The 25439-nt window shown below is 37.4% G+C and overlaps 1 protein-coding gene across 1 annotated transcript in view; it reads left to right on the top strand.

The window, feature by feature from the left end:
* The window catches only part of LOC107574187 (transcriptional regulator ATRX-like), a gene marked incomplete at its 3' end in the record, with an annotated part of 51763 nt that extends 26808 nt beyond the window's left edge, over positions 1 to 24955 (top strand). The window contains exons 15-31 of the mRNA XM_016260652.1: positions 4049 to 4148; positions 4225 to 4410; positions 4510 to 4651; positions 5904 to 6013; positions 6091 to 6237; positions 7007 to 7184; positions 7431 to 7568; positions 13054 to 13229; positions 13308 to 13452; positions 15684 to 15748; positions 19414 to 19508; positions 19597 to 19736; positions 21207 to 21357; positions 21452 to 21552; positions 22882 to 22990; positions 24473 to 24650; positions 24764 to 24955. Coding sequence (XP_016116138.1) covers positions 4049 to 4148; positions 4225 to 4410; positions 4510 to 4651; positions 5904 to 6013; positions 6091 to 6237; positions 7007 to 7184; positions 7431 to 7568; positions 13054 to 13229; positions 13308 to 13452; positions 15684 to 15748; positions 19414 to 19508; positions 19597 to 19736; positions 21207 to 21357; positions 21452 to 21552; positions 22882 to 22990; positions 24473 to 24650; positions 24764 to 24955 — 2353 coding nt within the window. The remainder of the gene's footprint in view (positions 1 to 4048; positions 4149 to 4224; positions 4411 to 4509; positions 4652 to 5903; positions 6014 to 6090; positions 6238 to 7006; positions 7185 to 7430; positions 7569 to 13053; positions 13230 to 13307; positions 13453 to 15683; positions 15749 to 19413; positions 19509 to 19596; positions 19737 to 21206; positions 21358 to 21451; positions 21553 to 22881; positions 22991 to 24472; positions 24651 to 24763) is intronic.
* Between the last annotated feature and the right edge of the window lie 484 nt (positions 24956 to 25439).

Here is a 25439-nt window from a genome sequence, read left to right as displayed (position 1 = left end):
ATAAAAAAAGAAGATCAATAGATAAAGTAGAATTAAAATAGAATAGAGAGTGCTAGAGTTAGAGGGTCAAATAAAGATGGAACAGATGTGTTTTTAGTCGTTAATTGAAGATGGCTAAGGACTCAGCTGCTCGGATTGAGTTGGGCAGGTCATTCCACCAGGAGTTGAATATATATTCCAACAGCTAATGAAAAAGTCTGTGAAAGTGATTTTGTGCCTCTTTGAGATGGCACAATAATGCGTCGTTCACTTGCAGAACGCAAGCTTCTAGAGGGCACATCACTCTGAAGTAATGAATTTAGGTAAAGGGGTGCAGAGCCAGTGGTGGTTTTTTAATCAACCAAGCTCTCTACCCTGCACAATAAATCTCTTATTTACACCCTGTCTGCACTTTGCTTATGAAAGGATTCATGAGATATGTCTGTGATACATTACTCAACTCAAAAACACGTAGAAACTAACGTAGAAGCAAATGCGACTGAAATGGTCGAAGTGTAGAGCCCTGATTCATTATTGTGTATAGTTAGGTCTATGCTGTAATAATCAACTCGTCATTGTGCACCTGAAATTCTAATGACATATGACATATTTCCATCAAGACCCCTGTACACCTCACAAATAATAATAATAATACATTTTATTTGTAATGCGCCTTTCTTACACTCAAGGTGCTACAACAATAAAATGAACAACACTACTCCATAATAACAATCACAATGACAACACAATAACAACAGTGGCAACAACAACTGTAAGATTATAACTTAAAAGCTTCACTAAAGAGATATGTTTTGAGTAATTTCTTAAAACACTCAAAAGACGGAGCATTCCTAATAAGAAAAGGCAGAGAATTCCACAGCCTGGGAGCAATACAAGAGAATGACCTCCCACCCATAGTTTTGAGTTTACAACGAGGCTGGTACAGAGTAAGAGAACCAGCAGAGCGGAGAGACCGAGATGGTGTAGAAACTGTGACCAAATTACAAGTATACTCTGGGGCCAGCCCATGTACTGCTTTATAGGTTAAGATAAGAACTTTAAAATCAATAAGTGATTGAACTGGAAGCCAGTGTAGTTGAGAAAGCACAGGAGTGATATGACTGCGGGATGGTGTGCAAGTTAAAACACGAGCAGCTGAATTTTGCACATATTGCAGCCTCTTAATCAAATTAGCAGGTAACCCTGCAAAAAGAGAATTACAATAATCTAGCCTAGGTGTTATAAAGGCGTGAATGAGTCTTTCTGCATCAGGCATAGAGAGATGGTCTTATACGTGCAATATTCCGAAGATGATAAAAAGCTACTTTAGTAACATTCTTAAAATGAGTGTTAAAAGTCAGCTGCGCATCAAAAATCACACCCAAATTCCACACCTGTACAGAAGGGAGAATCTGGCACTCATCCACTGTAAGTTTAAAATGATTACATCTATTTACTGCAGTTGAAGTGCCAATCAGAAGAACTTCCGTTTTTGAACAGTTTAACTGTAGGAAGTTCTGTTTCATCCAGACCTGTGTTTCCAGTAAACAAGCAGGTAAATTTGAAAGTGCTGATGTAACATCAGGTTGAGTACTAATGTAAATCTGGGTATCATCTGCATAGCAATGATTACCCAGACCATACTTTTGAATAATCTGCCCAAGAGGCAACATATAAATGCTGAAAAGAGTAGGATCCAATACCGACCCCTGAGGGATGCCCTGCCGCAGTGGAACAGTCTGAGATCTGTTTGTACCAGGAATAAACAAATTGAGTGCATTCTGAAAGATATGATTCGAACCATTTTAAAGCTTTGCCAGAAAGACCAATCCACTTATGTAGTCTGTCCAGTATAGTATAGTATAGTGTGTCAAATGGTATCGAATGCAGCACTGAGATCTAACAAAACCAAAATGCCACAAGCCCCAGAATCTGCTGCAACAAATGCAGTTTTTTTTTTAAATAAATTAGTTTAGCAAGGACTTTAGTGACAGTAAAGACAATAGTAGTGTTACAAAATATTTCCATTTCAAAAAAGTGCTGTGCTTTTGAACTTTGTTCATTACAGAATCCTAAAAAGATATGTATAATGGTTTCAACAAAAAAATATTGGGCAGCACAACCGTTTTCAACATTGATAATAATCAGAAATGTTTATTGAGCAGCAAATCAGCATATTAAAATTATTTCTGAAGGATCATGTGACACTGAAGACTGGAGTAATGATGCTGAAAATTCATTTGGATCAAATTCAAATGACATTTGATCACAGGAATAAATTACATTTTAAGATATATTGTAAAAGAACGCAGTTATTATAAATTGTCATATTTTACAATATTACTGTTTTTACTATATTTTTGATCAAATAAGTGCAGCCTTGGTAAGCAGAAGAGACTTTTTCTGCTTCATTATTAGAGATTATGGATTATTAATAGGGCTGGGTAAAAAAATATTGATTTCTCAATTTTAATCGATTCTCATTTTTACGAAATATATCGATTGTTAAATCCCAAGAATCGATTAGTCTAGCTTGTTTTCAGTTAATGAACAGAATATTTTAGCGCACCTCCCATCAAATAAATCGCAATAAGCATTGTGCTTTGTTACTTTTGATATGAAACATAATCTCAGATTTATAATTCTGTCCATTGTATTACCGTATTCAGACAATAAATGCCGTTTTGGCGCTGCTTAATGTGGAGTGACGGATCGCTGTAGCGCCTCAGTTCAACAGACGCGGCAGCGCGAAACACATGTGAACTGATCGTCTCCTCTGCTTTAATACCAGTTTCAGCACGAAATAAACATGACTAAACATCCGAAGGTAAGTTAATCGCTCAATCAGTGTTTCAACCGCAGAAAGACGTCAATATAATGGCTTGTGAACAATGTCACGTAACGTCACATATTCCGTGACCGTAAACTCATTAGTCAGCTAGAAAAATAAACTGTAGAGAGGGGCATTTTCCGGGTTTTTCGCTGTTAAATGCTAGGGGGCGCTCTTACGCATCTCCTGAATGAGTGTAGAATGTGCCGAGAGATCTCGTATGTAAGCATATGCATTTGAAAATGTTGCAATCAACTATAAACCGCGTATAATTGAAAACTGCCTAATTTTACAGAGTGAAATGTCGATCCAGGAAGTGGTGTGCAAGCTTTGGGAGTGCTGATGGAAGCCATCTACTGCATATTTGCTTTGATAATATTACTGAATATGATCCAGATGTAGTATTTAATAAAAATGCTTTTTGCTCAAAATGTTGCATTTTGTTATGAAACCTACTTGCATTCAAGTATTTATATATAAAAAAAAGCATGCTTGAAGCTAGAATAAAACCTTTTTTTTTTTTTAAGTAGAGGGTCTGATCTTTATTTTGATGTATTGCATGTTCAGATATTCATACAATAACATATTCTGGGTGCCATGACATTTTAGTGAAAGTCCTTAAAAATGCTGGTGGTGGCTGGCAACTTTTTTCAAAAACACTTGCAGGGAAAGAGTTAAGTGTAATTTAAGCAGTTGTGAAGCCTACAAATCAGTTAATTTGAACCTTCAATATTATAGTAATGTAGTACCAACTGACTCTCATGTACAGCAATAGTTGAAAGATTTTTTTTCCTGTGACGTCTGTTTTTTTTTTTGTTTTTTTCTCGGCAAGCTCCGTGATCCTCTGAGAAAACTAATCCAATCTGAATGCGAGTGTCTGTGATTGCCGGCAATATTTTTCCTTGTGTGTTTTGGCCAACGTGAACTATCATGTACACTCTTACCGCACGCATCTTTTTAATATGTTTGCCTCCTGGCAAAGAAATAATAATAATAAAATCAAGATCACGTAAACTGATCTGGCATATATATATATATATATATCCAAAATAATCGACATTGATCGAGTAATCAAATTGAATCGCAAGCTGGTTGAATGAGAATCGAATCGTGAAATTTGTATCAAAACCCAGCCCTAATTATTAATGGTCATGGTTTATTAATGCATTTTTACAATGAGCGAATTACTCCTCAATGGGGACACAAAACTTATGAAAGAAGTTGTGGTAACACTTGCAGGTCGTCCAATAAAGCTGCCAAGGACCGTGGGAGAAGTTACAAGAAAGAGAAGAAGAAGCGACGTCGCATTAAGGTTCAAGACTCCTCGTCCAGTGGCAAGGTACTGTGCAGTACGGATCTATTTCAGCACAATAAATACATAAACCAGTGATGCCTCACGTGAAGTGTTTCCGCAGAGTGGAGGGGAAGAGGATGGAGAAGGTGAAGAAGATGAGAAAGGAACGCCCAAAAATCGTAAGAAGATCCGCAAGATCCTTAAAGATGACAAACTGCGGACAGAGACCCGGGATGCGCTGAAGGAGGAAGAGGACAGGAGGAAGCGCATTGCTGAGAGGGAGCGGTTGAGGGAAAAACTGCGAGAGGTACAGACACAAGATGCAGATGTTTAGGGCTCAGCGTAGCGAAACTGTTCTGCTTGTCATTTTGTAGGGAAACTCAAAGCTGGCACTCTTTGGTTTCAGACTATTGTGGTGGAGGAGTCATCGCAGGTCACGTGTCCCATCACCACAAAGCTGGTGCTGGATGAGGACGAGGAGACCAAGGAACCTCTAGTGCAGGTTCACAGGAACCTGGTGACCAAACTCAAACCCCATCAGGTGGATGGTGAGTCTGCGGTCACCGCTCGTTATGGCTTGCTTTTTTTCCAGCACCAGAAAAACAATCATGCATGACATTTATTTTTGTATTTAATGCTTTGGATAGAGCAGTTTAGTGTTTCTGGCTGATTGCATGTCCCTGAAAAGGGTTGCCTGAAGTAAATCGATGTTTCAAGTCATCATCGAAAAATCTAAATTGGCCCCATTTCTTTCTACTTAAATATTCAGGGTCTATCATTTATATTTTGTTTTTATAATCTTTCATAAAAAACAACCTTTAAAACTGCTTTGCTTGCAGATGTAACTAAAGCTCTATTCGGACGGGACTAGTTTTACAGGGGGGGTCATTGGAGACAATTTTTTTTGTTCAGATCCGAATCTGCCACGTCTGTTTTTTTTTTTGTTTTTTTCTCGGCAAGCTCCGTGATCCTCTGAGAAAACTAATCCAATCTGAATGCGAGTGTCTGTGATTGCCGGCAATATTTTTCCTTGTGTGTTTTGGCCAACGTGAACTACCATGTACACTCTTACCGCACGCATTTTTTTAATATGTTTGCCTCCTGGCAAAGAAATAATAATAATAAAATCAAGATCACATAAACTGATCTGGCTACTGTAATATCAGCGTCCGGTAAGATTACTCGTGTTCATTTCTGCACTCAATTACATAATGTTTTAAATACATATGCACCTTAACGAAAATTAAACATGGTTTTACTACAAATAAATATATTATTTAAATAATAAACCCTTTACAAAACTAAAGTAAGCACACATTAACCATGGTGTTGTTATACTAGCCATATAGCTTCACCATGGTATTTGTAGTAAAACTGGTTATACTATGGTAATCATTCCAAATGACTTTACGCAACGCACGCACACAGAGCATGTGATCTCTGCAACGCCCAGATGTACGAAACAATATAAACAATACAAACCGCCTCTGTAATATAAACACGGAGATGTTAGTCCCGTCCAAATTGGTTCATGAAAATCACAGGCGTCGAGGGATAAGAATCGGAACTCAAATGTAGTTTAGCAAACTAGTCCTGTCCGAATAGGGCTTAAGGCTACATGAGCCAAAAACAGAAAGCATCAAAATGTCTTTCTCATTTTTCATGCGTTTATTTGCATGAGAATGTACTGGTGCAAAATATATGCATGCATATATACTGGTCATCATAGCTATGTCCTTTTATAAATGGAGGACACATGGAAACACTAATGATAGTTTTGTGTGTTTTTTCTGTTTGCAGGTGTGCAGTTCATGTGGGACTGCTGCTGTGAGTCGATGAAGAAGGTGGAGAAGTCTTCTGGCTCCGGCTGTATTCTGGCCCACTGCATGGGGCTGGGAAAAACTCTCCAGGTAACTGTAAAATAAACGATAATAATTCTGTATAGATGGATAGTGTTTGACTCTCCTGTTCTCTTGTCGTCCTGCAGGTGGTGACGTTTCTCCACACTTTGCTGCTGTGTGAGAAGATGAACTTCAGCACAGCTCTGGTGGTGTGTCCTCTCAACACTGTGCTCAACTGGCTCAATGAGTTTGAGAAGTGGCAAGAAGGCCTGAAGGACGAGGAGAGTTTAGAGGTAGAGTTTTGGTATTGGAACACGTAGATCTTCCCATTACTCATTACCGTCGTTTATTATTCACAAGGGTGCATTTGAATTGCATCATGAATATTACAAATAAAGACACATTTATTTTGAAGTGACCATTATTGCACGTAATATGTGTACTTCAGAGAAGGTAAATGTGTCATACTTGCATACTGTGGCATTATCATTCATTAGTGCATCGTGTGCACATTCCTAATTTAATTATAAATTAAACGTAGCACTTTTACTCTTAATACATGTGTGTCTTAAGTGTCAATTTTTCAAAATTGAGATTTATACAACATCTGAAAGCTGAATAAATAAGGACAATATTTGGCCGAGATGCAACTATGTGGAAATCTGGAATCTGAGGGTGCAAAAAAAATCTAAATATTGAGATAAAGTCGCCTTTAAAGTTGTCCAAATGAAGTTCTTAGCAATGCATATTACTAATCAAAAATTAAGTTTTGATATATTTACGGTAGGAAATGTACAAAATATCTTCATGGGACATGATCTTTACTTAATATCCTAATGATTTTTGGCATAAAAGAGAAATGTATAATTGTGACCCATACAATGTATTGTTGGCTATTGCTACAAATATCCCCCAGCGACTTAAGACTGCTTTTGTGCTCGGGTCACATATTTGTCGAATGTAAAAAAGAGCTGAGAGCCACTGTTTCACAGGAAGCACATTCCTTTTCAGTTGTTGACATTAGTCTCGCTGTATGTCGGTGTGTTTTGGCTTGTGTTTCAGGTGACCGAGCTGGCCACAGTCAAGCGGCCTCAGGAGAGAGCGTACGCTTTACAGCGCTGGCAGGAGGATGGCGGCGTCATGATCATAGGCTACGAGATGTACCGCAACCTCACGCAAGGACGAAACATCAAGAGCAAGAAGCTGAAGGAAACCTTTCAGAAAACTCTGGTTGATCCAGGTGAAGTTACTGCGTTAGCAAAGCGCTTCCGCTCACGTGATTATGAAAAACGTGGAAATATCAGCTGGTAAAAAGATTGTGTTTTCCAGTCCATGTCAGATTTCTTGGTGAATATACAAAAGTTTAATTTACTAGAAAATGCTCTGCATGAAGGAAACCTGTTGTGTGTGTGTGTCGATCAGAATCTGTGAGAGCACTGCTCACATTCAGATGATGGTCATGAACCGAATGTGTTTTGATGTACAGGTCCGGATTTTGTCATCTGTGACGAGGGTCACGTGCTGAAGAACGAAGCGTCTGCTGTCTCCAAAGCCATGAACTCCATCACGACTCGTCGGCGAGTGGTGCTGACAGGAACCCCACTGCAGAACAACCTGATCGAGTGTGAGTCACATGAGTGCTGGGGGTTGACCAATATGGTTTTTATTTATTTGTGTATTTATTTCTTTAGTGGCCGGCAACTTGAGAGTTCAGTAGGCAATAAAAATAAAAAAAACCTATTGGATGTGGTTATCAGCCAATGCCATAATCTTAAAATTCCCAAATATCAGCTAACATATTGGTAGAGTATTAGTTACTAAACACTAGTGCTGTCAAACGATTAATCGCATCCAAAATAAAAGTTTTTGTTTACATAATATGTGACCCTGGAGCACAAAAGCAGTGTTAAGTCTCTGGGGGATATTTGTAGCAATAGCCAACAATATATTGTATGGGTCAAAATTATAGATTTTTCTCTTACGCCAAAAATCATTAGGATATTAAGTAAAGATCATGTTCCATGAAGATATTTTGTAAATTTCCTACCGTAAATATATCAAAACTTAATTTTTGATTAGTAATATGCATTGCTACATACAAAAAATTGGACAATTATTAGTATTATTTTTTTAATTATTTTTATAGAATGTTCACTGAAATACAAAAATAACAAGGCATCGCCCCAAAAGAAACAAACCAAAAAAAAAAAAAAACACACATAGCTCAGATTATTAATTAAAACAGGACTACCCCATATATAACAGATTAGAGAAGGGGACAAATGAATAGGGCAGAAAAGTTAAATGTCCAGACAGTTACACAATTACAGAATTCCTTGTAGTATAATAGGGCGAAGATGAGGTTCCATATAGCTAGGGATGTAACAGTATGAAAAGTTCATATCACGATTATAGTGACCAAAGTTATCACGATTATCAATATTATCACGTTTTGTTCAAATTAGATGAAAACGTTCAAAAAGAACTGATACACACACTGAAAACATTTCAATAAGTTTTATATTTGAAAATCAACAAACAACTAATACAATTAGCAGCTATATGCACTTTTTTTAGCATAAACATTAAATTAACATGAAGCCCTAATAATAATAATAAATCACATATATATGTATATATATACACACACACACACACAATGTGATTTCTGTTTGTGATCATGTGATCTTCGGTTAGGAGATCTTGTGATGCTTTTTAAAGCAAAGTTGGGGTTGATTTCGAGTTCACATACAAACATAAATAGAACAGGCTAATTACATTTGTCTATTTTAATGTAAGACAACATATTTTTCGTCAGTGATAGAAATATGATTTAAGACGGTAGTGTAAGCAAGTTTAGTTTGAAAACGTTTAATAGTAAATAAGACACAATTAGACAATATTTGAATAAAATAATAATAAATATTTATTTGCAACAACTGATGGAGTACTGAATGCTGCATGCACGCGCAGCGTTGTCAAGGTAACATCTGGTCAGTCGTTCCCTTCGCCGAGGGAGTTTCAAGCGCTTATACGAGACAGTAATGCCCTGCACCCTTCATAGAACACAGTAATAGGGATGCTCACTTCTGTGTGGAAGTCGCCGCATGTCTCTTGTATCTATGCTCTCTCGTTTCATTCAAATGCAGCTTGCGTCTCAGTTTTTGATTGAAAATGAAATCAGAGGAATTTAGTATTAATACTGCTATAATGTTGCTGTAGTGATCAGATTGTCCTGACGATTGTTTTGTACACTCTTCATAATGGATTTATAAACGAGAAAGATTTCAAAACATTCATCTCAATTCAATATTTCATATCCCCGTATTTATATATTATTATAGGTAAACAAAAAAAATCAGTGTAATAAGTTAACTATGAATATACAATACATTATCCCTTAAATGTCAACCTGATAAAGACACAATTAGACAATATTTGAATAAAATAATACATATTTATTTGCAACAACTGATGGAGTACTGAATGCTGCATGCACGCGCAGCGTTGTCAAGGTAACATCTGGTCAGTCGTTCCCTTCGCCGAGGGAGTTTCAAGCGCTTATACGAGACAGTAATGCCCTGCACCCTTCATAGAACACAGTAATAGGGATGCTCACTTCTGTGTGGAAGTCGCCGCATGTCTCTTGTATCTATGCTCTCTCGTTTCATTCAAATGCAGCTTGCGTCTCAGTTTTTGATTGAAAATGAAATCAGAGGAATTTAGTATTAATACTGCTATAATGTTGCTGTAGTGATCAGATTGTCCTGACGATTGTTTTGTACACTCTTCATAATGGATTTATAAACGAGAAAGATTTCAAAACATTCATCTCAATTCAATATTTCATATCCCCGTATTTATATATTATTATAGGTAAACAAAAAAAATCAGTGTAATAAGTTAACTATGAATATACAATACATTATCCCTTAAATGTCAACCTGATAGTTTGCACGTTCGTTCGTCTTGACTCAAAGCCACTTGCTGCAAACTTTTCTTCGCGGAAGCTTTGCGTTAAATAAGTGAGATAACGAAATATTTAATCTCTAATCGATATTTTTTGTCCAATTATTTGCCCAGTTAGTTTTGGGATTGAGGTAAACGTTACCTTGCATTCGCTATATAACAGTGGGTGGTGGTCACGAAGATGACGGAGCTAATTTGATGCGTTTCCCCCTTTTGCTGCTACTTTCTTCTTGCAAGATCAGCAGACAGGGTGACCGTCCTCGATTAAATTGCCTTCAGGACTCTTGTAAAAGCCAAAATACGACCAGACCACCGATTTGGTCCTCTTAGATGCTGAAAAATCACCGGAGCGCTGTCACTGCCTTCCGACATTTCGTCTCGTGCAAAAAACAACAACAACACTGCACGCTGCTTCTGCGTCAGACTCATGCTGGCTGGACAGGATTTACCGCAAGTTTTCAAAAGCGTGATAATCAAACACGGTTTTGATGATAATTAAATTTTAAACGGTAATACTAACCGTCAGGGCATTTTATCGTGAAACCGGTAATCGTTCCATCCCTACATATAGTCCAGATATTGAGTCCAGACTTTATAAAACAGGCCTGGTTTTTTTTATGTAACACATAGGTAAGACGCTCCAAGGGAATCAGTTCAAAAATTATCTTACGCCAACCTTTAAGTGATGGAGATTTATCACTAATCCAATTAAGTAAAATATTTTTTCTGGCAGCAAAGGAGAGAATATTAATCAATTTCTTGTTAGCAAATGAAACAATGCATTTATTAGGTATACCCAATACCAGTGAGACTGGGTCAAAATCCAACTGCGTATTAAAGATCTTTTCCATTTCCCCCAGCACCAAAAACCAATACCTTTGCAGTCTGTTACATGACCCATTTGGACAAATTTAAAGGTGACCTTTATCGCAATATTTAGATTTTTTTTTGCACCCTCAGATTCCAGATTTTCACATAGTTGCATCTCGTCCAAATATTGTCCGATCCTAACAAACCATATGTCAGTGGTCAAAGCTCATTTACTCAGCTTTCAGATGATGTATAAATGAGAAATGTACCCTTATGACTGGATTTGTGGTCAAGGGTCACATATATGTTTGTATACTGTGTATATTTATTATGTTTATATAAAAGCATACACATACAGTATATATTTTGAAAATATTTAAATGTATATTTTTATATTCATATAAATATATTTAATATATAAACATTACATATTTTTCTTAAATATATACATGCATGTGTATGTATTGAAACAATGCATTTATTAGGTATACCCAATACCAGTGAGACTGGGTCAAAATCCAACTGCGTATTAAAGATCTTTTCCATTTCCCCCAGCACCAAAAACCAATACCTTTGCAGTCTGTTACATGACCCATTTGGACAAATTTAAAGGTGACCTTTATCGCAATATTTAGATTTTTTTTTGCACCCTCAGATTCCAGATTTTCACATAGTTGCATCTCGTCCAAATATTGTCCGATCCTAACAAACCATATGTCAGTGGTCAAAGCTCATTTACTCAGCTTTCAGATGATGTATAAATGAGAAATGTACCCTTATGACTGGATTTGTGGTCAAGGGTCACATATATGTTTGTATACTGTGTATATTTATTATGTTTATATAAAAGCATACACATACAGTATATATTTTGAAAATATTTAAATGTATATTTTTATATTCATATAAATATATTTAATATATAAACATTACATATTTTTCTTAAATATATACATGCATGTGTATGTATTTATATATACATAATAAATATACACAGTACACACACATATATTATGTGAACAAAAACGTTTATTTTGGATGCGATTAATCGTTTGACAGCACTACTAAATACTACATTATTGCTTTAGAAAAGAAAACATTAATAGCTTATAGACAGAACCTCCAACTGGCTCGAAGCATTCAGTGCTGCTTGATTTCCAGAATCAGTCAGATTTCAATCAGATGCTTCAAGTTAGGGCTGTGCAATTAATCGAAAAACAATTTCGATATCGATGTTGGCCTCCAACGATTATGAAAATACAAACAATCGAGATAAAACGATTATTACGCCCCCATTCCACCCCCTTTTCCAGCGCTGTGCTTTCATTCCTCCATACAAGCCCAATCTCACGAGCAAATCAGTAAAATCATGTAACGTGACTTTTGCAAAATGGGACGTGCTTGATTTCTATAAGAATATGTATTCATGTTTTTAAAACGTGGAAGAGAACTTGCGCTGCTCCTCAGGAAGATATATGCGCTCCGAGACGGAGCAGAACACGGACATGTAAAGTCATCTTTTAGCACCTAAACGGTCAAATACACGCAAAAGTGTGTCAAAATGCGGCGCTTAGTGATTATTCATGTATACCTTTGTTGGTCATGTAATAAATGAGCATAAAGAGTTGAGAATGAAAATACGCGTGTAATGGTAAATAGGATCCGTGCGGCTCTTAAAGTGACAGACGGCTATTTTCCTGCTGCGACTGTGTGCTTAATATTAATCAAACAACAAAAGACAAATTCAAAATCACACACCGCTCCTGAGTGAAGGACTTTTGTAGCTTTAATAAGAAACAAAAAAGTTTAATTCTTACAGTGAAGACTATGCAGTTTTATTTTACATTTGATTATTAATTTCTGTAGTAGGCTGTAGACTTGCATAAAAAAAACATTTTAAAGCACAGTTTGTTTCATTTGTATCTTTTTATTCTATTGTATTTGTTACAATAGAATAATGTTTTTTTTTTTATTACTGACAGTTTAATTATTTTCAATAATTTTGAGGACTTTTTGTTTTGAAATTCCGCTGTCATTGCAACCTTATTTACAGGAAATATGTATTTGATATGTATCACTATCTTTAAATCATTCATATAAAGTTTTGGTCAAATGGCCCCCTCATAATCGTGTTAAATAATCGTGATTACAATATTGGCCAAAATAATCGTGATTATGATTTTTGCCGTAATCGAGCAGCCCTACTTCAAGTAGACTATGGCCAGTTAAGGGTTATGCCACGTCATTCTGAATGTGGAAAGACATCTTTAAACCCTTGAATTATGACCAGAATCATTTCCGGGAGTGAAAGTGCCATTTTCTCCCCTCAGATCACTGTATGGTGAACTTCATCAAGGAGAACCTGCTGGGGTCAGTGAAGGAGTTCAGAAACCGCTTCATCAACCCCATCCAGAACGGCCAGTGCGCCGACTCCACGCTGACTGATGTCCGAGTCATGAAGAAGCGCGCACACATCCTCTACGAGATGCTGGCAGGATGCGTCCAAGTAAGCCAGAAGACCACAGCCAGTGTATTCAGTGCTAGTTCATAATGAACAGACTTGTAAAAATCTTGTCTTCCACAGAGAAGAGACTATACTGCCCTTACAAAATTCCTGCCGCCAAAACACGAGTATGTGTTAGCGATACGGTTAACACCCATTCAGTGCAAGCTTTACCGATACTACCTGGATCACTTCACAGGTACGACTCTGCATTATATTCACTTCAGTTAATTTCGCATTTGCTCTGTTAAAGATCACATTTTTTCCTAATTATTTTCATAATATACAGCGGTGGCCAAAATGATTAGAACACTAGTATTCTCAGCTGCTAAAAATGGTTTTAAGTCAGTTATTTCTATCTTTTGCTGTAGTGTGTCAGTAGGAAATATCAGTTTACATTTCCAAGCATTCATTTTGCCATTAATTGTAATAATCCAGTGAAATATTCGTCTGAGAACAGAGAGATCTGATCATCATCAGTCTGTCTGGAGTGACATGAAGAAACAGAACAAACCGAGACAGACTCAGTACAGAAGAACTGTGGCAACGTCTCCAAGTAGGTCGTGGTCGATAAAAATGTCTCCACGATCTGCTTTTGAAGAAATATCGCAGTATCGTGCTACAGCGCCACATACATTCACATCAGTGTTAACTCAGCGGTCAAGTTGCTCTCACGGGACACTGCGTTTAGTCACAATCACAAAAGTACATTATTTGCATGTGCTTTAAAGCCTTGCCGGTTAAACATTTCATTCACGCGCTCTTCTGATGTGCACTTTTTCTGAGCGCATGCACCCGAAGCGCGCGCACTAAAAACCCTGTCAAACAGCACCTGATTAAGTTACTGGACTAAGTTATCTTTTGCGCTAATACTGTTAAAACACACAAGGCTTACATATAGACTTGGTTATGCCTAAAATAAAAGTAAACAGTTGAGAGAAACGGACGCGTGTCTGTATATTAGATGCATGCAGCTCTTAAAGGGACAGTACTAAACATGCTGCCGACTGTCATTAAAGGGATAGTTCACCATAAAAATTTATTTCTGTCATTATTTACTCACTCACATGTTGTCCCAACCCTGTATTAATTTCTTTCTTGTGCTGAACACAAAAGAAGATATTTTGAAGAATGTGGGTAACCAAACATTTGCTTGTCCACATTGACTTGAAAAAAATACTATGGGCTATTCCATGTTCTTCAAAATAGCGTTTATGTTCAACAGAAGAAAGAAGCTCATTCAGGTTTAAAACAACTTTTGAGTGAGTGAATGATGGTATAAAAATAAAACACTTTATTTTTGGGTGAACTATTCCTTTAATGTTAATAAAACAAGAAAACACAAAGAGAAAAATAACTCGCTACTCTTGACTGAAAAACTTTAAGACCGTTGCTTTAATAGGAATCAAAAGTGTTTTATTTTATATTTGTTCATTCAATTTCTTGAATGCTCCTGCTAAATACACCTATCGTACTTGAAAATAAAACACTGTTTGTTTTATTTGTATATTATGTGTATTTGTAATGTGTATCTTTGTTCTTATTTTTTAATAACAAAGATAAAATAATGACAAAGATTTTTATCTTCGCCCACTTTGGCCTAAATATCCGCCATTCTTTTTTAATATTTTTTTTATTTCTTTGTCTTTATAATAGGGAAATTAGTTTGGCTGTAATGCTCAGACAACTTGCAAAATAGAAAATCCAACATGACACAGAATCGTGATAAAATCGAGATATTTATTTTTAAAAAAAAAACTGTGATATGATATTTTTGCCAATATCTCCAAGATGCTTCAAGAAACCTACCTGCAAAGCTACAGTACTGTTAAAAGTGCGCATAGTTTTTCAGGGAGCTTTGCAGGTAGCTTTCTTGAAGCGTCTTTGAGACACAGTTCTTCTGGACTGAGTCTGTCTCGGTTTGTTCTGTTTCTTCATGTCACGCCAGACAGACTGATGATGATCAGATCTCTGTGTGCAGCACAAACATCTCACTGCATTATTACAATTAATGGCAATTAAATGAATGCTTTGGAAATGTAAACTGATATTTCCTACTGACACACTACAGCAAAAGATAGAAATAACTGACTTAAAACCATTTTTTTAGCTGGTGAAAATACTAGCGTTCTAATAATTTTGGCCACCACTGTATGTCTCTGGATTTAACAGGGCAAATAGACATAAGGCCTTGTGAACAGTAAAAAAAAAAAAATAGTTTTGATGATTAAAATCCATCTATTTTCTGCTTGATGTAAAATATTCCTGAGTGAAACTGAATATTGAGTCAAATGCTTTGTCATGTTGAGTTTTAATGGTCAAATATGCGATTCAGATCATGCAGTCTCTCAGCTTAAACCCTGAAATAGGAGTTTGGAGATTTGAGTCTCCTGAGGTGAAACCAGTCTTTCCCCCCTGCTCTCATTTTTTCAATTAAGTGGTTTAGCGGTGTTATAGCTCAGGCCGCGATTGTTCTGAAGCAGCTCCGCAGCTGGGAGAGGAAGAATGGCAGCTGGCACCAGGCCGCGGGGCGATCTGAACCAATTCCCACGTCCTTATCTAATGAAGAGCTTTAGGAGAAGTTCCCAGCTAGAGGCTCATTAGGCCGGCTTTCCTCTGAGCCCGCTGCTATGCTACTGCGCTGCTGTTGTGACTGTAGGTGCATACCCCCAGAGACCACCACCAGACGCTGTCTTTGCCTTAATGATTGCACTTTTGTCCTGGTGGCCTGCTTTACCCAAACCCTGATCCAATTTCATGCTGCATTGAGGTGAACTCGCATTCGGCATTTTAGACGGTGTTAAAGCTGCTGTGACTCTTTTTTTTTATTCAAATACTATCCCAGCTTTGTATGCAGCGATGACCGTTCTCTGTCCCTGTTTATACCTGGTATTAGGATGTGTAAATATGAAGAGGAAAAAATAAAACGGTGTAGGTGCATACCCCCAGAGACCACCACCAGACGCTGTCTTTGCCTTAATGATTGCACTTTTGTCCTGGTGGCCTGCTTTACCCAAACCCTGATCCAATTTCATGCTGCATTGAGGTGAACTCGCATTCGGCATTTTAGACGGTGTTAAAGCTGCTGTGACTCTTTTTTTTATTCAAATACTATCCCAGCTTTGTATGCAGCGATGACCGTTCTCTGTCCCTGTTTATACCTGGTATTAGGATGTGTAAATATGAAGAGGAAAAAATAAAACGACTAGATTTATAAATAACACATCACTGATAGTTTTGAAAAATAAACTTTTTAAAGGGATATGGTTTCTTCAAATGTGACAATATTAGTCACTAATGTTGTGCATTGCTGCGATCACCTAGACTTTGTTGATGTGCAGCATGTAATGCATCCAAAAATATGCATTCTAACTCCACTTTACTGCAATCCTGCAGATTTAAAGTTTGCATTCTTTTAATTTAAGAGGTCACACAATCACAAGTCTTCACATGACTTCATAAATTCACAGGTCAGAGCCGAATTGAATTTTAGAACTTTGGAAAGCAGCAACATTCATATGAGCTTGCATTTCCTGTCTCACACATTTAGATGAATGGAAAGCGTGGTGTGACTGATTGAGCTGAATCAGAAGCGTGAATGAGCAACAGTAAACTGAAGTGCTTTGCTAGCGGCTTAACTAAACTTAAAGGGTTAGTTCACCCAAAAATGAAAATTAGCCCATGATTTACTCACCCTAGGTGTATATGGCTTCAATGAATCCAATCAGAGTTATATAAAAAAATGTCTTTGATCTTCCAAGCTTTCGAATGGCACTCAGCGGGTGTTACAGTGCATCAGTCCAAAAGAAGTGAAATTAAGCGCATACATCCATAGTAAAACGTGCCTCACACGGCTCCAGGGGGTGAATAAAGAGCATTTGATTGAACAGAAGAACTAATGAGAAGCTGACGTACAAATCGTTGATCCACATTGGTGGTAGAGAGGCTGTACGTTTTGAATTCATATAAATGCACATTTTATCATTGTTTTGAAACACTAGCTTGTAGATAAAGTCAAGACTAGCGTAATCATACGAGCCGCAAAAAACGTTTGATTTCTAGGGACTTTAAACAGTCAGCTAAAGCACAACACATTTACAACATTGTATTACAGTAGCATTCTCAATATAATGTTATGACAGATTGGCATTGCATATCTTCCACTGTGTTTTCATTTTCAAAGTGATTCCAGTCATTACTACAACGCCATAGCGTCAGTCCTCTAGTCTGGGTGGCATAACGTTCTAATGGTAACCAATCAGACCTCAAGATAACACAAAATGCCTCCATAACTGATCAGAATTATTAGATTTATTTTTAAGTCACGCAATCATCGCTTTCATGATGGATTATCACTGTTGCTCAGATACCATCTCTTCAGGACCTGTGCAATATTCAGTATCCTAGAGTTTCTTTTTAAACATAGCCAGTCATTTGTTTTGCAAATCTGCTTGGTGTACTGCAAAAATGACACGCAGCAGTTTCAAGATGTTTGTAGCAAAGCCTTTCTTGCAAATGCATGTTTTTTTGTTGTTGTGGTTTTTGAGTGGAGGATTTTGTTGCTTTGCTTTTCTAAGCATCAGTGTGAAAACAGGCAGCGTGAGCCTCTCACAGTGCTAAGAGCTTGTTTACCTGCTCAGTTAATCCTCTGGCTAATCTGAATTCAGGATTTAGGCCGCTGCGGTGCGCTGTGCTCTGGCACGCTTATGGAGCTTATAATATGACAAAACTATTTGAATGAATGACTAGTGTCATTTAACAAAACTGAATTTTATGTGGCATTTAACATAGTTCTGAATTAGATTTGTTTTTACTTGAATATTTAACATTTGCAATTTAACACAATTTAATGGTTTTTTTTAATAGACATGTATTTTCAAACAGCGGATTTTTGTTCTGAATTGTTAAGCCTCGTACACACTGGGACGATTATTGTGCGCGCTTATCGCCTGTGTTTTTCGACGCGTCTTTTGTGTTCATACCCAAGCGTTTTTTGTTTTGGATGGGGGAAGTCGTGGCCTAATGGTTAGAGAGTCGGACTTGTACACGCTGTGTGTGTGCACTTAGGATGGGTTAAATGCAGAGCACTAATTCCAAGTATGGGACGCCATACTTGGCCACGTCACGTCACTAAAAAAATTAAATTGCAATTTTCGCTGGCGATGAGCCGAGTGAACGTGCAAATTCACTCCCTGACATTAGATGGCGCTTAATGAAAAACAGAAATACCTACACATCGAATCCTATTTGATCTGCAATTCCTCTCCATAACAACTCCCTCTTATCGAGATTTTTGTAGTCGCTGTCGCGTTTGTCATAAAGCCCTTTGTGTTCAGACACCAATGAGACCAGCAGCTCTACATTCATCTCGCCTCGATGCATCTTCTTGGTCTACTTACTTCCTCTTCGTCGTTAGGTATCAATGTGTGCTCGGCAAGACCGTTTTGTGCTTGAGCGCCACCAAGTCGTGTTTTACTGTAACTTCAGCAGCTCCAGGCACGTGAACAAAAGTGCCAATCTCATTGGTCGGCCCGTTTTTAACGCGGCGTGTCAAACCACAAAAACGAGCCCGAGGCGTTTTTTTTGTGTTTAAAAGCCTAAATTAATCTGTTTATCATATTGAGCTATTCGCGAGACTTGCATTAAACTGCTCAATTTATACGGATTTATACGCTTTTTTGACACTTTTGGATGTTCTAGATTTTGTTTACTTAGACTTTCAGTGGCGGTTTCATAAAAAATATCGGTAACACTTGAGTTTAGACCTATTCTCACTATTAACTAGTTGCTTATTAGAATGTATAGTACTAGCATATTGGCTGTTTATTAGTGCATATAACACACATATTAATGCCTTATTTCGCATGACCATATTCTAGATCCTTTAATCCACCCCATACCTAAACCTAACAACTACCTTACTAACTATTAATAAACAGCTAATTGGAAGTTTAAAATTGGAAGGCAAAAGTCATAGTTATTAGTGAATACCTGTTCCCTAATCTAAAGTGTTGCCAAAATATCTGAACTTGTGTTTTGACGATGAACCAAAGTCATACAGGTTTGGAATGAGGTAAGGTTGATTAAATGATGACAGGATTTTCATTTTTGGTTGAACAATTGCCGTAACTCTGCTGATTAGAATAGCAGCACCTTAACTGTTGTTTTTTTCTCTTCACACTAACAGGGATACTTCGACGAGGACAGTATGGAGGAGTTCATAGCCTCAGAGACAGAGGAGTCCTCCATGAGTTTGACCTCTGAAGATGAGAAGCCCAAAAGGTTTGAGACGAGTCTCAACTCTTCCTTGGTAACTGTCCTGTTTGCTGGCTGTGTAATGACTGATCTGGTTCTCTAAACCCCCGTACAGAAAGAAGAAGCGAGGCAAAGGGAAAGAGCAGAGCTCAGACAAGTCCGACAGCGATGACCTGGAAGTGATTAAGGAGTGGAACACCAGCTCTCGTGGAGGAAACCCCGAGGGGCGCAACAGAGCAGAGCCTGTGGAAGAGGGTATGACTGAGCTTACTGACAAAATCATCTCTTCAGATAGGAGTTAAGCAGTGCTGTTGTTACTAATAATGGTTAAAGGGATAGTTCACCTGAAAATTAATATTCTGACATTGACTCACCCTCAAGTTGTTCCAAATCTGTGTGAAAGAAGATATTTTAAAGAATGTTGGTAACCAAACGATAATGGGTTTTTGCAGATATCTCGAAAAGCAGGGTGGCCGATATAAAGCCGATATAATTGTATTTATTTTAATTAATATGTAAGAAATTTGAAATCGTTTGAAAATGGGTTAAAAAATAAATAACTCCTAAACATACTTCTACTTCAGATGACAAAGTATTTTTCACAAATAAATAAAAATATAATTAAAAAAAGTAAACACTGTAACCAACAGGGCACTCAGTATTCTGGGAAGTTTGTGTGCATTGGGAATCATATTTTTTTCAAATAAAGCCAAGGTAACACTCATTTTACGTACAGCACACAGTGAAAATGACATGAATATGACAGTGGGCAAATGCATAAAGCGCAGCAGAGTTTGAAATCAAAAGCACACTTCACAAGATCGCACAGCTGGATTTGACTAAGTTTGCAAGGTTTATGAAATTAGATGTTTATTAGTCATTCAAAGATTGGTTTAAATGATATAAATGCATATTTGCTGAATGCTGACGGCAAACGAGAAAGTATTATAATGTTTGCCTTTATATTACTAATAATATAAAAGCATTTGTTATAATACTTTTTGTTTACATTTTAATTCCTTTGTTTAACCGTTCTATCGGATTATTAGACAGACTTCTATCAGTATTAGACAGAACTGTTAACGACGACAGCGAACAAGATGGAGAATGTGAGCATCGAAAGCGTCGGCCAAACAGGAAAGCTTATCGGCCGATGCCGATATTTGAAAAGTGCCAGATATCGGCCGATATATCGGTCGATCACTAGTTGACAGTAGCCATTGACTTCTATAATATTTTTCTATACTGTGGAAGTCCGTGGGGACCAGCAACCGTTTGGTTACCAACATTCTTCAAAATATCTTTTTTTGTTTTCAGCACAAGAAAGAATATCTGAGGTTGAGTAAAGGATGACATTGTTGTGTGGACTGTCCTTTCAACAGAAAAAAAAAAAAATCCTTTCATTGACCGATACTTATGACCAAGATTATATTTTTTACAGTTAGTTTTATAACGGTTCACACACATGCAAAATTCTATAAATTAACACTTACTTTACACACTATTTACAATGTACTAATACACTAATAATACACGATTTAATATTTCACGTTTAAAAAAAAAATGATTACATTTTTAAAAAATTATTCATTAGAATGATGTTGGTAGATTTTGGACCTGACACTAGATGCAATAAAACAACTTTTTTTGTTGAAAACTACGGATGCATTGCACGTCTTCTGCAAATATGGCCCCAACGGTGTGTATCTGTGATGTTTTCCTCAGTTCGGCCGTCGAACTCGGGTCCTGGCAGCCCATCACCTGACTGGTACAAAGAGTTTGTGACCGAGCCAGATTCTGAGGTGCTGGAGCATTCTGGGAAAATGGTGCTTCTTTTTGAGATTCTCCGCATGGCTGAAGAATTGGAAGAAAAAGTGTGAGTTAAGTTTTGTCAGAGTAGCATCTCCGAATTCGTTGTCTTCCATGTCATTCGGTCATGTGTGTGACGGTCACGTGTCCTGTGTGCTCAGGTTGGTGTTCAGCCAGTCTCTCATTTCTCTGGACCTCATTGAAGATTTCCTGGAGTTGGCAGGCAAAGCCAAAGAGGAAGGCAAGCTTTCGCCGTACAAAGGTCAGGCACTTTTAGCAATGTTTTCCCTCAGCCTTAATCACGGTGCTTTGTAATCGGTTTGATTTTCTGTGCTAGAGATTTCTGCCACTCAGAGTCTGCATGCTTTTCATACTTGATATATTCTTTTACAAATAATAACCGGATATTGTATCCTTTGTATTGTGCAGTGCATCATTTTAAATTCTTACTATGTCATTATGAAATCAAAACTCTAGTGCTGTCAAACGATTAATCGCGATTAATCGCATCCAAAATAAAAGTTTTTGTTCACATAATATATGTATGTGTGCTGTGTATATTTATTATGTAAATATAAATGCTCACACATGCATGTATATATTTCAGAAAAATATGTTATGTTTATATATTAAATATATTTATTTATAATATAAATTATATGAATATAATATTTTCAAAATATATACTGTATGTGTGTGTGTGTGTGTGTGTGTGTATATATATATATATATATATATATACACACATAATAAATATACACAGAACACACACATACATTATGCAAATGAAAACTTTTATTTTGTAAGCGATTAATCGTGATTAATTGTTTGACAGCACTACAAAACTCACACTAGTTGTTGTAGGTTTTTATTGTACGCAATGAGTTAGTCCATACTTCCAAAGAGAAAAACATGTTCAAAACCTTTTGAAATGCAATGACTTGTTCCGCGTATTATACGACTTTCTCTTTTGTCTGTCTTGACTTCATATGGTTTGTACGGTGGCCCATGCTGTGAGTGTTTTGTTGAATGTTTATGGCAAGTCCTGTAGTTTTTATTTGAATTATATTTGCTATAAATTTAACATTCATTTCAGCAAATAAGCGAGCACTGATCCAGTGAGTGCAAACTGTGGTTACATGCGGAGACTCGTCTGATATTTGCGCACACATCTGACACAGATCTGGGTTAAGTGCCCGCAGAAACACACAAATATGCGCATGTAAACATAAAGTCTCTGGAATAAGGTCACGGTCCTAATTAAACCCTCGCAGCTGTTTTTACTTTCGTTTTGAAAATGATTAGGCCTTTTTTATTTTGCAAAAAAATGTTAGCTTAAGGCTTTGCCATTTGTAATGAAAAGATCACAGAGGAATAATTGGAAACATATTGAAATGTTAGTTATGAACACGAGTGTGGGAGGCCACAATATTAATTGCTGAACGTGAGTTCTTTGGGCTTTGCCACCTATGTAGGGTACATGCTTTCCCCTGAGCTCTCCATGTACAGCAAACCCTACCAGGGCTGACAGCTGCATTCAATATTTGCTCGAAACTGATTGTTGACTGGCTGTGCTGATGTTTTTCTCCAGGTGAGGGCAAGTGGTTCAGAAACCTTGACTACTATCGTCTAGATGGTTCAACGAATGCCGTGACCAGGAAGAAATGGGCAGAGGACTTCAATGACACCAGTAATGTTCGGTAAAGGCACTTTTCCCTTTAGAGTGCAGGGCTCCAGACTCATTCTTCCCACTGGTCGCTCGTTTGCGACTAACTTTATCAGTTGGTTGAGCACAAAAGCAGTGTTAAGTCGCTGGGGTATATTTGTAGCAATAGCCAACAATACATTGTATGGGTCAAAATTATAGATTTTTCTTTTATGCCAAAAATCAAGATCATGTTCTATGAAGATATTTTGTAAATTTCCTACCGTAAATATATCAAAACTTCATTGATTAGTAATATGCATTGTTAAATAAAGGCAATTTTCTCAATATTTTGAGTTTGTTGCACCCTCAGATTCCAGATTTTCAAATAGTTGCATCTCGGCCAAATATTGTCCTATCCTAACAAACCATACATCAATGGAAAGCTATTTATTCAGCTTTCAGCTGATGTATAAATCTCAATTTCGAAAAAATTGACCGTTATGACTGGTTTTGTGGTCCAGGGTCACATTTGGTCGCGATTTTTGTTTTTTATCAACATTTAATCAATGCGTGCTGATGAACTTTTATCATAGTTTATAGTTATATGGAAGCGAAAGTGGTTAACATTCAGCCCGTTGTTTTTCATCAGTAGTATTATTTGTGATTTGAATTTTGTGAACGGGAGTTCCTCTTTTGCCGTGTTATAAGCCTCGGGCTTCAGATGCTTTCGATTTCGCCATCTTGTTGTCACGTTTTGCAAGAAAAGATTATTGTCTGTTTGGCTTACGTACATCTATACAGCTTTCACTTTTTAAGACTAAAACGAAAGATGGATTCATTGTTATTCTTAATTAAAAAAGCACAACAACCATAAAACGGTAAGAGAGCCTACAATGCCAAACTAGCTTACACAACGTTTATTAACAAAACCGAATAAGATGAGGCATACACCACATGCTGTATTATATACCGACTACTAAATTACAGCATGTTTCACAAACACTGAGGAATCAAATAAAAAAAAAAATAAAAGAGAGCCTCCATAGCATAACGCCAGGTAAACGGCAAAGATAACAAGCTTTTCAAAATAAAAATGTAACTTGCTTTTGGTGACAGTGCTTGCATGTTTTTTTTTCCCCCACAAGAATACCAGCATGTTTAACTTCTCTGGTTTAAGAAGCTGTCTTTTACTTTACTTTAGCATTAAAACCATCCATCGTTTCCTTAATATTCGCGTCATTTTTGCTGCGCGCAGCTTCGCGCTCTTGTTGACGCGGCGAGTATAAACCAGGCTCAAACGAGCAGCGCGGTTTCTTTATGCTTTGAGTTTCGTTATGCGTTTGATGTTTCTCATATGCAACAGAAGTGGCAGCACTTACGAGCGACCGCACACAAAATTTAGTCGCACGGGCAGAAAAAATGGTCACAAAATATGACCATTTGGTCGCAGTCTGGAGCCCTGGAGTGTCAAACAGTGGATCCGTTTCTCGCTTTTCCATGAAAGCACTTGTGTTCTTGTTCTTCTCCTCCTCAGGGGGCGATTGTTCCTCATCTCAACCAGAGCTGGTTCTCTTGGGATCAACTTGGTAGCTGCAAACAGGGTCATAATTTTCGACGCCTCATGGAACCCATCCTACGACATTCAGAGTATTTTCCGAGTCTATCGCTTTGGCCAAGTGAAGACCGTGTTCGTCTACAGGTTTTTGGCTCAGGTGAGAAATGTAGTTTTATTTGTTGTGTTTATTGCATGGAGAAATATACAGGTTTATTCACAGACAGGGCAGATCAGATCTGTAATGTTTTTTGACATGATTCTTTTCTGTAGGGAACCATGGAGGACAAGATCTATGACCGGCAGATCGCCAAACAGTCGCTGTCCTTCAGAGTTGTAGACCAACAGCAGATTGAACGCCACTTTACCATGAACGAACTGACGGAGCTGTACGCGTTTGAGCCCGACCAGCTGGACGATCCATCTGAGAAGAAGAGCAAGCGGGCCACACCCATGCTGCCCAAGGTGAAAACCGCTTCATACCACCCGCTTTTCTCTGTTTTGTCTGTCAGCAGAAAACATAGTAGTGTGTTGTTTCAATTTGTCAAGCGAAATCACATTTATTTGTATAGCACTGTTCACAATGCACATCGTTTCAAAGCAGCTTTACAGAAAGCACAATGATAATTTTGACAAGATTTCAATATTCTCATGCCATACAGTTGCATTAAGCCGATTAGAGCTGGGCGAGAATATAGTCATAGAGTCTGGATTTGCTGTGTAGTGTATCGATTACCTGCGTTCATATAGTATATTCGATCACACTTTATTTTAAGCTCCAATTCACTAACCATTAACTACGACTTTTGCCTCGAACTCCTAATTTGCTTCTTTTTAATTAATAGTTAGTAAGGTAATTAAGTTTAGGTGTTGGCTAGGATTAGGGATGTAGAATATGGTCATGTGCTTTATAAGTACTAATAAACAGCCAATATGTTAATAATAGGCA

This window comes from Sinocyclocheilus grahami, unplaced genomic scaffold, assembly GCF_001515645.1.
Source record: "Sinocyclocheilus grahami isolate Dianchi unplaced genomic scaffold, SAMN03320097.WGS_v1.1 scaffold2141.1, whole genome shotgun sequence".
NCBI classification, from domain to species: domain Eukaryota; kingdom Metazoa; phylum Chordata; class Actinopteri; order Cypriniformes; family Cyprinidae; genus Sinocyclocheilus; species Sinocyclocheilus grahami.
The sequence above is the reverse complement of the archived record's forward strand: the minus strand, read 5'-3'. Positions and strand labels throughout refer to the sequence as shown.